This window comes from Malurus melanocephalus, unplaced genomic scaffold, assembly GCF_030028575.1.
Source record: "Malurus melanocephalus ecotype Western Australia unplaced genomic scaffold, MMel_1.1 scaffold_87, whole genome shotgun sequence".
NCBI classification, from domain to species: domain Eukaryota; kingdom Metazoa; phylum Chordata; class Aves; order Passeriformes; family Maluridae; genus Malurus; species Malurus melanocephalus.
In genome coordinates this window covers 1902374-1916076 of record NW_026623319.1, presented here as the reverse complement: position 1 = coordinate 1916076, position 13703 = coordinate 1902374, and the positions used below count along the sequence as shown (strand labels likewise).

At 39.8% G+C, this 13703-nt stretch overlaps 1 protein-coding gene across 2 annotated transcripts in view; it reads right to left on the bottom strand.

Moving 5' to 3' along the window:
- Window positions 1–1531: 1531 nt before the first annotated feature.
- The window catches only part of SHISA5 (shisa family member 5), a 25321-nt gene continuing 13149 nt past the window's right edge, over window positions 1532–13703 (bottom strand). The window contains exons 5-7 of one of the 2 annotated variants that reach the window (XM_057368067.1): window positions 7661–7776; window positions 7168–7377; window positions 1532–4985 (exon numbers count right to left, since the gene is read on the bottom strand). In XM_057368067.1, the coding sequence (XP_057224050.1) occupies window positions 4909–4985; window positions 7168–7377; window positions 7661–7776 (403 nt within the window). In that variant the 3' untranslated portion in view covers window positions 1532–4908. The remainder of the gene's footprint in view (window positions 4986–7167; window positions 7378–7660; window positions 7777–13703) is intronic. The other variant, XM_057368068.1, reaches the window with a different exon arrangement.

Sequence of the window (13703 nt, the reverse complement as noted above, 5' to 3'; positions counted from 1 at the left end):
TTAGAGTCTGCAATATTATTTATGGTAATAATGGCAAAATAGTTACAATTAAGGTCAAATGCATCTGTTATCTGCTGTGAATGTAACAGCAAATGCAAACTTACATTTCCAGTGTAAATTGTTAAAAATTGTACATTGTTGATTGTAGTTTAGCAGACTGACAAGACAAGGTATCTGTGAGCTTTATAAAGATTTACAAATCCCCTGTGGCTGAAGTTTATCAAAGTGCTTCCGAGAGCAAGGGCCAACACCTTCACAGTCTAAAGTGTGATTCCCCTCTRTGGCTCACTGAAAAGTGGTAAATCTGACCAGGTTCCTGTGGTACAGGCTGCAAAAACCACTAGACGAGGTCAAATAATAACCAAAGGGAATAAGCAGGCCCTAAAACACTGGCTAAAGCAAACTGGGTGAGTTATTACAAGTGCACAGATATGATAACTGAKTTTCCATACCTGGAAAAAAAAWTAGGCAATAACTGCTTGTTAGGCAGTAATTGCTCAAGTTTTTCCTTCCTGTGTGTCCAGCTCTTCCCACACAACCCTGCCCTGGGTTTTAAATGCATGCCAAGTTTTGTTCTGGAAAAATTCACYCTACCATAGACAACTGCTGATTAAACATTATGAAAACATAACCAGCAATATTCCTCACCTAAGTCCGGGTTCTCAACTTTTCAGCTCAGCAGTTTGCTCTCCTATATGACAGTGTGCTGCAACAAAGGGTGAAGGTACCTTTGAAACCTTATGTGCTCCTTAAGGGAATCTGCAGGTTTTAATCAAAACACCAGCTCCTACTCCTCAGCCCTGTGTGCAGAGAGGGGAAGGCACCTAGCTTTCCTCTGAACATTTCTCTGCATGTCACTTCACCACACTGCACAGGTGCACCTGCTAGAAGTCACTGGGAAAAGAGAAACAGATTAACTAAATAGCAGTGGCAACAAAATCATCACAACTATAATTTTCTGGTGTCCTTTCTAGCSCAAACATTATTGTATGTATTCTAGATTTAGGTTTTTAGGAGCATTTAGGTTTTTAGGAACATTTTGCCTGCTGCCACCAGTCAACTAAGAGAGAATGTGAAATAAAACTGGAAGTGAAATGATCTATGTTGCACCTCCATCACATTATCAGCCTGCAGCTGACTCCAACAAATTCAAGAAGTAACAYTACAATTATTGTGGGGTTTTGATTGGGTTTAGGTTTTTTTTTTTTTTAATTTCTGTGTTTCTCCCTTTGTTTTTCTTTTAAATACTACATTAGAACTTCGCTGGCAATACAAGGTAATCATGATGATGCACAAAACATCAATTCACAGCTGTGTGGTRTCATATGAAGAGTAGTCTTGACCTGCTCAAAAAATATTTTTAAGTTAAAGATTAATAAGTCAGGTGTGTGAATACAACCTAAAGCATTTTTACCAAAACTGTAAAATACACAAATAGATYAGCAAAAACATTTTCACACAGAGTAGAAAGCATCACTTACCACATGTTGAATTGGTGAAGTTGCTAAATGAGGCATAATACTCAACACACAAGTCTAAACAGGTTGAGAAGATTAAACTTTAATGAAATGACAGACTTCTTTGAAATCCACCATCTTGTCTACACGAGACTTCTCAAGTGTCTTGGGATTTGGTAGCCAATTCCACTTCATGCATTTAACAGACTCCTTAGGCCAGACAAGGCTTTAGATTCAATCAGTTTGGATTTACTTGGCATCATTTGGTCAGTGGATCATTCACGAATTTACAATGTCCTTGCTTTATGTGGGGACCTGTAATTTTGGTCAGGCTTCAGTCTCCACCACCAAAAGTGATACTCATGATACAAGGTGACTTAAAAKACACTCAGTAACAGGAGCTGTCAAACACAATGAAGTAAAATGTAGCTTTGCAGATACAACCCTAAATAATACTCAAAATGAGGCTAAGAAAACCAAGCTGACAGAATGTATTTCAAACACTGCATTTATTACAAAGGTGCATAGAGTTTATGCCATTTGGTTTGAATACTTATGTTTAACCTACAAACAACATACAAAGCGAGGTTACAATATGTAACAAAAGCAGCAATGATTATCTAGTAAATTCAATGTTCTACTGTCTTTAATTCCACAAAACATTTCTGAAACAAAGGCACTTACAGAATTACAAAAAAAAAAAAAAAAGATATATCAACATTTAAAGTCTTAGCTCCCTCCCTCCTCTCCACAGCACTGTGGAGTACTAGTGTGATGTGAAGGCAACAGCTACTGGGACTGACACATCAGCAGTGCTTAAACTGAAAATTTATGGATCATCTCAATTTTCTCTATAACCATCCCAYTCTCTTCTCTATTTGAAAACAAGCTTTAACAAGGCTGCAGGGCAAGAGCCAAAATTTGGTCCTACACCTCATTGTTAATGATGATTAATGCACTAACAATAAGAAAACTTCTGATAAATTGTGAACTGGACCATTTTCTTTCAGTGAGTTTTGTAACTGAATTKGTAATGGTACTGCTAACGCAGTTCCTTGGATATTAATGATTGACCTCTTCACTTGTACATAGTTGTCATTTGCAGATGTCCACTGAAGGGGTCCATTTTCAGGCTCCTTAACCCCACCCCTCATCTGTCCCCACCGCACACACAGCAGTGACAATGCAGGACAATCTGGTCTATACAACTTCCACACCAAACCCACACATTTGGGAATGTCTGTTATTGCTGCCACTTGACTTTCTCCCATCTCCTTGGGGATGATGAGTGAGCCATCCTGAAATGGATGAAACTGCAGATTTCCCTTTCACAACCCAAACACCACACTGTGAGTGCCCCAAACTGCTCCTCTGTCACACCAGATGGAGGACAGGAAGAACAGGGCACAGTAACAACMTCAAGAAGCTCCACACTGGACACTGCACGAGTGTCCCTCTCTGGTCTGGCTCCACCCAGGCTAACAAAGGTGCTGGAGCAATCTCTGCCCTCCTTCTCCACAAATAAACACCAGGGGTAGGATCTGCAGCAAGGGATTTATTTCTGCAGTTACTCAGTGCCTTCCCACACAGAAACATTCCGGATTTCTAAGGCAACACTTYCTCCTCCATACAGGAGACACCATGAATTTTTGGTTGTTCCCATGTAACACCAAACAGTGTAATGAAGCTTTGCCCAATTTCTCAGCTGACAAGGCAGGAAAGAGGAGGAACACACAGACAGGATACATGGATACATGCTCTGTGAGTGCCTCTTGGCAYCATTTCATGCTATTAACTTCATCAATCAGAGAGGTGTAACAGAGGGGCACAGGTTGCCATGAGCCCCCATGTGAAAACTTTCTACAAGTTTCTTCTGAAATGCCCTGAAAACTTTCTTAAAAAAAGAATCRGAATAATCCAAAAATAGACTCAAAAAATCAGAAAGAGGAACAAGGCTGCCTTTGATAGCAGCRATTTCCATCCACTCTGTGAGGTAAAACAATGCCACTGAACAGTAATATACCCCAAATGCAGAATCACAGGACAAATGGCTCCATGGCCTCTCTAAAAAAAATAAAATTCGTGTAAAATGTATGTTAAAATTATTTCACTGATTATGTCACAGCAATACATACAAAAAACTAGATAGTTCTATGAGGAATAACAACAAATTGTATTTAAATGTTGGAAATGACAAAGTTGTTGAGGATACTGAAAAAAAAAATCCACCTTATTTGTTTGAGCAATAAAAKATTCATAGAGCCTAAAGTCTCAGCAGAGGTAATAGTCATGAGGATGTCTCAAGATGTTTGATGACTAAAAGCATTACCTGGCTGTGACCAAATCCTTCTTTTCCCTGACTTCTCATTCTCTGCTCAGCTTTATGGGAATGCTGAAGACAAAAGGAAGGTTTAATCCCTACTGTGTCCCCCCACCCAGCATATTGTTATTCCAATGGAGTGTGGGTTTATAAAGGTCTCTAATTCTTAGGTTCYTGCCATCTACAGTTCCCACTACAGACAATGGAAAACTCTGAGCATTTCAAAACCCCAATCTGCTGTTGACATCCCATCTCTCCTGTAATACWAATTCCTTCCCTGTGATGAGGCACGACTGAAAACTGCCAAGTTTCTTCTGCTTAACATACGATTCAAGGGCTGATTTTTCTTCCAAACTCATCAACAACAGATGGCTGAAGTAAGCTTGTCCAATAATACCTGAACAAGAAATACTGGTCCAATGATTTTTATGAAGAATTTTCAGGTTTTCAGCTTTTGATCAATTTGGTCCATTAAGTGGCAGAGAGTTTGTTAATTTCTAGCTATAACACCCAACAGAGGCACAGTTTTTAAGCCTTAAAATTGGAACAGGAAACAAGGAAATTACCAACTCGTGCTATTTAGAACTAGCAAAGACAAACTTGTTTGCTACCCCTTACCAAAGGCAAATGTGTTGAAAAATAAGAAAATTCCCTTTTGAATGGTAAATGAAATGTATTAAGTGGTAGCTTACCTAACAATAATAGCTTCAAAACAGGCAGAACTTACATAATATGTATCAGGTAGTTTCTCAGAGGYTTTTACATTTTAATACCGTGCAAAAGATTTCTTCAGCTTTGGGTATTTGACAATGCTCATGTTAGACCATTCCTTTCAAAATTATTGCACAGCAAATGTTATTGTGGTTCTGTATTTCTGAAACACTCCTTCTTCAAGCTTTTCTCATTGTATCTAGAGCAAAATCTCTTTTTGTATTTGCTTGAGGTATAAATTAACTTTTGCAGAAAATTACTCCTTCCTTGGAGCATTAAAAAAAATATACTGAATAATTTTCACTTTACTTAGACAAAAGATTGCTGTCTTCCAGAAAAATATAGTACAGGTGCATGGTGTAAACAGAACAAATTATATTTTGAAAAGTTTTGTATGCAGAAGCACAGTAAGAGAGCTTTTCAATAGGTGGGCTTCTGAGGATCCACGTAAGCAGGATTGTAAGGGGGCTGAGTAGGGTAAGGGGCTCCAGCACCAGCTGCAAAAGCAAACACAAGAGAAAAMAGATTTGTAAAACACACATTCTGAATTCTACATATTAAATATCAACTTCTGTTCTGAGTGCACAGTTAAGCGGTTCAACTTAGCCGGTATCTAAACTGGACTTGRAAACAGCTTGTGCTCACTCATAAAACATCTGCATTTCAGAAGATCACAAAAACCTTTGTTCTTGTTGGCTTTGGGGTTTTTCTGATGCTAAGTGTACATGAATAGCCTTCAGAGCAGAACTTAGTCTGAAAACAAGGGAACAGATCTGGTCCAAAAAAGAGACAGTGGAAGTCAGGGGTGCACAAACAACAGGATAGAATTGATAAGTGTGCTGAGAAAAAATAAATCACTGGGGAAAAGGATGAGAGAAATTATCTTAGGATTCCTTCAGGGAAAATGCTTTCCTGTAAGTGTCAGGGAATTAATTAAGAAAGTAAAATAAAAAGGAAAACATATCCTACCACTACTGAGCACATGAAACAGTTTGACTTATATACCAAATGTGCATCCCTTGGAAGAGATCCTTATTTTCTACTGTTTTGAGAAAAGCTGCTCTCAAAAAGATGCTCTCTGGCATCTTAATTTTTAGGTCTGTCAAMCAGCACAAGTTTGTTCAAGTAGCATCTGATCAGATCCCTGGAAAGTGCAAGTGTGGTTATCGCAGCTGATCTTGTAAAGTGAGTGGGTTTGGCTCCTGCATGGTAGAGCAGGTATTCTCCCCTGGCAGGTGACCTAATTAAGAGCCTGCTCCTTGGTTAACAGACAGGAGAAATGAAGGRAACAACTCTCACTGTGAGGCATTTTCAGCTGCCAACATAGAAAGTGCTTTGGTATGTTCCCAGAAAAAAAAAACCAAAACCCTAACTGTTCTAAGAACTAACAAACCAGCAATAGTCTGAGAAACCAGAGAGCAGGAGAAATAAAATGACTAGTTTATTGGCTCCCCCATATGAAAAAGATGAAGCCAAAGCACTTCGGCATAACCCCATAAAACCCACAGCTTCTTTGGCATTTAYAACAGAAAAATAGAGTCAACAGTCCAGCCAAGTCACTGTTTTCATATGTGGGGCTGGTTTGCACATTATTAATGTACAGTTTCTAACTGGTTTGTAAATGCTTCAGACCATGAAAAGCCATTTTATATTTGAGTTGTCCTGWAAGTTACTTTTTAAGAGCATTATCCACTAGCCAGGACTACACCTTGCTTGTTACTTAAAAGGATGAACAGTGAGGTTTGTAAGRGGGCTTGAAGATCCTACAGCTAACAGCCTCACTCATTTTGGCCCCTCTGAACAGCCAGAAGCCAACTGTTCAGAGAACAGCTATTACCAGCAGAAGTGGGAATTAGTCATTGCAACAGTAAGACTGCATGAAAACAAGGCTATGGAAAGAAAGAAAGCTGAAAAAAAAGGATTCTGGTAATTCTAACTGGAGTTGTCAACAGACTTGTCTGAAATTCACCAGATAGTCTATATACATACTGATATTCTATAAACATAGTGACAAACTACTAGAAAATACCATCTGTGCACAGGTTGAAACACCTTACAGAATCACTGCATGGCCTGGATTGGAAGKGACCTTAAAGATGATCTTTTTCCAACYCCTTTGCCATTGGCACGAGACCACACTGTTCACAGCTCCATCYAAATTGGCCTCAGACACTTCCAGGGATGTGTCTGCAGTTTCTCTGGGYAACATGTGCCATGACCTCACAAACTTCACAAAGTAAACAATCTTTTCYTAACAACTAATCTAAACCTACTGTCTTTTAGTTTGAATCCATTCCTCTTGTCCTGTTATTACATGCTCTTACAGAATAGAGCTAGCTAATATTAGATTAGAAGGSAAATGTAGAAACATCCAACTCCTGTATATACATATATATGTSTGTGYGTATATATGTTAATTGGCTTTGATTTTAATATCAAACCTCAGCTGAATGAGTAAAATGYTCTGCTGGATCCTCTGCAAGTCCCACACATTGCCAAACTTTGCCAGTACAGCTCCAGCTCACACCTCCTCTAGCAATGCTTAACATAGAAATGGTGATAGGGAAATTTCCASCAGGGTGAATAACAGCATCCACCAAAACTTGAGTTTTACTTCATTTGTTTACATTTATATTAACATAGCCACAGAAAAYGGAGAAGCACTCGGTGCTGCCTTACCTGCCATGGTTTCATGATAAGCTGGGGGTCCCGCTGGCTGCATGGGGTAAGGGGGAGGGTACTGTGTAGGGTACGGAGCCACTGGCACTCCCGGCTGGGGCTGGACAGACACRGGCTGGTAGCCTTGGTACGGAGCTGCTGGGTAGTTGGGTGGCACTGCTGGTTGCTGGGAATAGGGAGGGTGAACGACYGTTGTGGTGGTCACCACAGCTACAGGCAAGGAAAAGGAACATAGTTAGTGCTGGGCGTCCCTGAACAAAAAACTCGACTCCCAGACCACCCTATATGGGGCACGGGGTAAGAGAACTTCTAAAAGCTCAGGAAACATTCCAAAACACCTCACTGCAACTTCCCATTTGGAAGCGGCTTAAATGCTTATCTTTAATATTTAGGTACGGCGACTTCTGAGTATTTTCACCTTTTATAGGAACACAATTTTCCAGTGGCAGGGGGGAAATCCTGTTCAAAAGAAAATAAATACAGAGGTACTTACGCCGTGGTCTTCGACATGCCTTGTACAGACAGCAACAGGAACAGGTGAGACACAGAATAAGAGTAATAGCAATGACAGCAACAACAGTAACTCCAATGGCAATAAGGGCTCCAAAACTGCAAGAGAGAGACCACCACAACTGGTAAGAGTCACTCCTTAACCCATTTATCACTTCTGAACAATACCTTCTGTAGCAAACACCTTGTTCCACCTCCAATCTCTCAGTACTTACTGGACTAATAAACAACTATGCAAGGCAGTGCTGCAGGAGGTCAGGTCTGCTAAGCCAGGGGAAGCTGAACCACCCCTGCCAAGGGGTCTTTAGTCCCTCTCATTTTAGTGTGACTGTGATTGTTGCTGTGAACACACAGGTTCAGAGCATGCCCAAAAATAAAGCAACTCAGGCTTCAGGGTAACAGCAAGTTCTACCCACATCCCCAAGACCTCCCAGTCCCAAACGCAAGACAATCTCAGCACTAAACAGATTCTTGGCAGGATTCTTGGCATCTGCAAACAATTGTTTTAGAATCCATGTTTTACAGATTTAGGAAGAACTGAAATTCTGGGTTTACTGCAAACAGCAAGTATGCCCAGCTACATTATTGGAAACACAAATGCTGCCGAAAACTMCAAAATTTAGTACAGGAAGGCCAAAGATTACACCAGCTTTGATCTCTGTGATGAGTGCCAAATGATGGAGACAAAACCAGTTACCTCTGGAAACTTTACAACTTCTATTTATTACACAGGGGAGAAAAGATAGAGTGACAAGCCAGTGACAATTCCCTTTAAAGTGTTAAATGAAATTATCCATTTCCTACTGTCTGAAATCAATAAAGCCCTTCTTCCATGGAAGCCAAAGGCTTCAGCATTCTTATTTCTTAAAAAACACCACGCATCAGTTTTGGGAACAATTGCAGGAAGCCAGTTTCAATGAAAAAATAAAGCTCTAAAATAACGACCAGAGAGCTGTTTTTGCATCCATCCTGTTTTTGCTTGTTGGTAGAGATTTTGGCTACAAAGCTCTCTTTGGYTTTTTCCTGCTCAGTTTCCCATAAGCAGCTTAGAACAAAATGACATCTCCAGAACCTCCAGCAATTTTCAATTGGCTACCAAACATCCATCAAATGTGAAAATTGCTTTTGAGTATCAGTGACACTGAAGGTTAAATCACTGACAAAAAGAAATGCAAAATGCTCTACTCCTAGTCCAAATTTAAGAGACCTCACCTCAGTGTCTTCTAGAGCAAMTTAACCKTAGTAAGCTGAGCACTGTCTGAACACAAGCACTGGCAAATAAAAAGGCTTAATTCAAAATGCATTCTTTCCCCTTAAGAGAGGCTGCATCAATTTTATTCTGTTTTTGCAACAACTGGACGAAAAAGCTTGAGTCAAATCTCTTTCAWAACAATTTTATCAAACTGTAACTGTATCTAACTTGAGCACTGATTTTGTGAAGCACTAAATACATTTGTGAAGCACTACARATAGAACCACTAAGTACTAAATAGGATACTGTGTATTGCCTACACTCCCTGCAACTAAGCATTTACATGTAAAACAGGAAGCAGGAACTGCTGCAGCCTCCTGAAGTCACAGGAACCATGTCAGAAACACTGCCACGAAAACAAATGGATTATTGCAACACAACCACAGGATGTAAAGATGCAAATAATGTGTCGAGGAACACATTTATTTGCACCTTTACAGAACGTTTTTCAGATGCTGATCTAAATAGGCACTCTTAAAGTGACCTCTCATCCTCATGAGCATTAGCTTCACTTCAGCACAGTAAGTTCACAGCCAGCTCATCTCCATCCAAAAAATCTCATTCCTTTCAAGCCAGGTACAAGAAGGAAAATACAAATATGATTTTAAGAGAAGACACAGAGAGAGCTGCACTAAATGGATTTGTGCATTGAATTACCCATCCTGATTCCAATGTTCACAAGAACAGCATGAACACCTGTGACAAACCACAGACACCTCCAGAAACTGCCTGACAAGAAATGTCAGCTGCAATTTCTGGTACTTGTGGAGCAGCCAACAGAGTTTTCTTTCCTCCTGTTCCACTTCTGGCTCAACCCTTCGAGAGCTCTCTCACTAGGGACGTTGACAGTATTTCCGTTACACAAAGCTATTCCCCAACAACATTACCAGAGACAATAAAGGAAAGGAGTCTTCTAGGTTCTTCCTTGTGTTTTTTTCCCAGCAAAGGAAGAAAAAAAAAAACCCTTTTTGCCAGTGAACTATGCTAAGGAAAGAAATTCTTGTGTCAAGGAAAAAGATTAAGGCTGATAAAGGCAACTAAAATTCTTCACTTCTACGCAAAATGAACTTTAGCAGAGGCTGGGCAAAATCAAAAATACCAAAGAAATGGACATRAAGTGGAGAAACATTTATTCATCACAAATTGCTGAACACAGCAGGAAACTTACAGAGCCCCCTTATCTTTCATGACTAAAATAATTTCTGATGTAAGGAAAGAAAACAGCACAAGCTGGCCATCAACAGATAAAAACACTGGCCATAGGTTCCATTTATTTTTAATAAAATTTTCTGCCCAGTAAAGCACATATCTATCTGCTGCCTCCACCAAGGAACACAACAACAGCAAAGCTAAAAAAGCTCATTTTCACCAAGTTGTTAGAGTCACGCCGTGCATTTGTATCACTTGTGTCTTTGACACAATGATACAACCATGGCATGAAGACATTTTGCACCCATTTTTTGCAGTTAAATGAAGACATATGTTTGAAGTATAGGTGTGTCAGGTGTACACATTAAGAGTCCTGTGTTTGTGTGTGCAAACACTGTAATCCAGTCCTACCCACTGAAACATTGTGTGATTGCTGCAGAACAAAATTATAAGCCTTCAGAAACATCCCAGCCAGCAAAATAACAGAGAGGAATTGGTTCTTCTCAAGAGTTCTCTCAGGAGCCTAACAGCTGATTATTGGCAGGCGTTTTTATCACCTACTTCACAGCAGGTAATTTTCCTGCCAGTGCTTGGGCTCAGGCAGACTAATGCCTTGAAACAGCAGAAAGTAGGGAGACATTTACAGAAAAAACAGTAAGTGCTGTGAACATGTAATTCATATCATCAACACTCTCTTTCAACACTGCAGCTCTTCTAAAAGCAATTTTTTTGTAACTTTTTCTATTGACAATCAAAACTAGCAATACTCTTTCAGAATTTCTGCACGGTCAGTCACTATCTTACTGTTATAATGTCTTTTCACTCCCTAAGGAGTACTGCCCTGAGCACTTCTTGAGAATTTAAGTGATATCCCACTACTGAAAACGGTGCAGGAAAGCAGCCACTAACTGATAGTCAAGTGGAGTCAGAATGGTGCTCAACCTACACTACCCAGTGAGCCTTCCAACCCTCAGGGGACAAGACATTCCAGGTACTATAGAAAGCTCACTGCAAGAGAGTCTATCTCCTTTCTTAGACAAAAATTGCTTCAGTTGATTGCTTTCACCTAGTGAATCTGCCTAAAAGCAGATTCTAAAGAATTCTGAAAATATTTGGGAAAAAAGTATTCACATTAATTATTGCTAGCATTGTACAAAAATGAAAAAGGGCAGAAATGAGGGATTGTTGTTTACAGATTCTTCCCCATAATGGTTAACCGTGAGGAAACAAAAGCCAACCAAAACTGAAAGCACACCTGACCCCTGAATTCTGCAAACAAACGTCAGAGTGCAGGAATCAGGGGGCCCAAAGCACCAGCTCAGAATGCTCTGCTGGCGTCAGTCAGAATCCGGGTTTCCAGACTCCCACATCATATATACCATAGTCTAAATAAAGCACACACAGTTATAAACAGCTTGAGCTCTTTCACTGACATTTCCTGCTTCTTTCCCTTCACAGAAGAGGGAATTTTTGCCAATGTTTTCATAAAAAACAAAATCAAACCTTACAGCAGTTTAACTGCAATAATGATAAACTGCAAAGCCTCATAAAATGTATGACAAAGTAAACTTGGAGAGATTTACTCAATTTAAAAAATATGGAGAGACAAAACCCTCCCCTTTCCTACCACCAGCTCTCTTCTGCCTTGCCCTACCTCTACTTCTACCCCTGTTCTCTCATCTTCAAAAAGCACTGAAATGTTTGTGTATTGAAAAGGTCTCAGACTCACCTCTAAAGCTGTCTAACTATTCAAAATATCTATCAGCTCACATAAAGGGAGTTACTTGCCTATTTTACCCCTTTCAGTACTGGATGAGATGCAATGGACATATCAAAACGTGAGAATCAAGCCCAGGATCTAAATAATACTATTTGTACAAGTTAATTCTCAAGGCAGTTGTTCACACTGGAGATGTCTATCTTGAACAACATCAAGTGGAAAAAAAAAAAAGTAGAGTCTATCTAAAGCATTTTCAAAGTTTCTATTCCAGCAACGTATTTCTAGTTCTCTGTACTAGTTTGAATCATTTAAATCAGTGACATTTTGTAAGCTGATAAAAAGTTTTCAYGTATCTACGCATTCATGTGAGTAGGACACACGACAAATTTATCTCAAAACAGAAAACAATATCCAAATGAACAATGAGACCACCTAGTTCTGAGAAATTAGTTTAAGTAGCCTATTTATTGTGCAAGTTTTAATCTATTCCAAGATTTGTTCCATGCTTCAAGAAACTCATTGGTGGGGCTCCTTTCAAAAGCAGTGCTGCTTTAAAAAACAAACATTTACAAATACTGAGTTATGGCTGTAACACAGGGTGGTCTGGAAAGACTTCAAAAGACAATTCTGGCCATTCCTAAAAGTAAAATAGAAAATTGAGTATATGCATGTCATTCCTTACTGCTCCAGAAAAGGATCCAGTTCCCAGAAATGTGATGGAATGGTAAAAGTCCATGTTTGTCCTGACTCAGGTGTAGGGCATGACCGAACAAGTCTCCAGAGAGAGATGCTTACCTAACATTTTAATCACAGCCATACAATGCCACATACTGCCTCTAAAGTTTAGCAGGAAAATAAAGGAAAAATTTTTTTTTTTAAAGCAATGAGTTCCCAAGAGTCCTTCAGAAGGATTAGTTTTTATAACTTTTCTAACAGCACACTTCCTCATTTTTTACCATAAAAAATTCAAAACATAAGAGCTACTTTCCTACAGATTAAAAGAAAATAATTTACTATTACTCAGAAAGCAAACTTGCAGGGAAAACATTAGCCTGATTTAACACTTGAAAGAGTGACCAGCCTATTTTAGCACAGCCAGGAGCTTCAGCACAAGCAGGCAATCAAAATATACACTATAATTAAGCCTCCTAGTCCGGGTATAATCACAGTAATTGCTGGTGCAGCCCTGGCCACTTTGCCAGAACAGTATCTCTACATGATCAGGAAGTTCCCAAGCGATTCTTGTGGTAGGCAACAGGCAGCCTCAGACTCAGACTGAACAGCATGGTTTCAATTTTACAAAATCTTGGTCGTTTCATCAGACTGGCAGGTTTGAGTAAMTGCAAAGTCATTTTACAAGCTCTGCAATGCAGTAAAGTGTGGATTGGAACTGTGATGCCCGGTCTTTCAGACAAATGTTAACTCAAATTAGCACCTGAGAGTGTCCCCCCTGGGGTCCTGCCCACATACAGTCCCTGCTTGTCAAGAAAAGGGTTTCACTTTATTTTCACTAATCCATCCCAGCAGTACCAGCTCAAGCCATCACTAACTGCAAACTGCTCTAGCAGGGACACAGAAAATGGCTAAAACTCAGCACTACTTTCCATAATTCTTTTTGGATACCCCACTAAAAGGAGAGTTTACAACAGGAGGCCCAGCAAAACAATGCCTCTGTTTACCTGCAGTACAAACAGCCCTGAGCTACATCCTCCAGAGTCCAGGAAAGGAAATGAAATGAAATCTTGCGATTTCAATGAGCATCAATCCAGCAAGCTTTGGACCATTTATCTGCACTCCATGGCATCTCTTCCTTTCACTTGCTTCCATGAATTCGCCCTTTCTGGGAGTAGAATTTTGGCAACTTTCGCTCCTTTGCACTGCATCTCATTTTGTGCCAATCCCTTC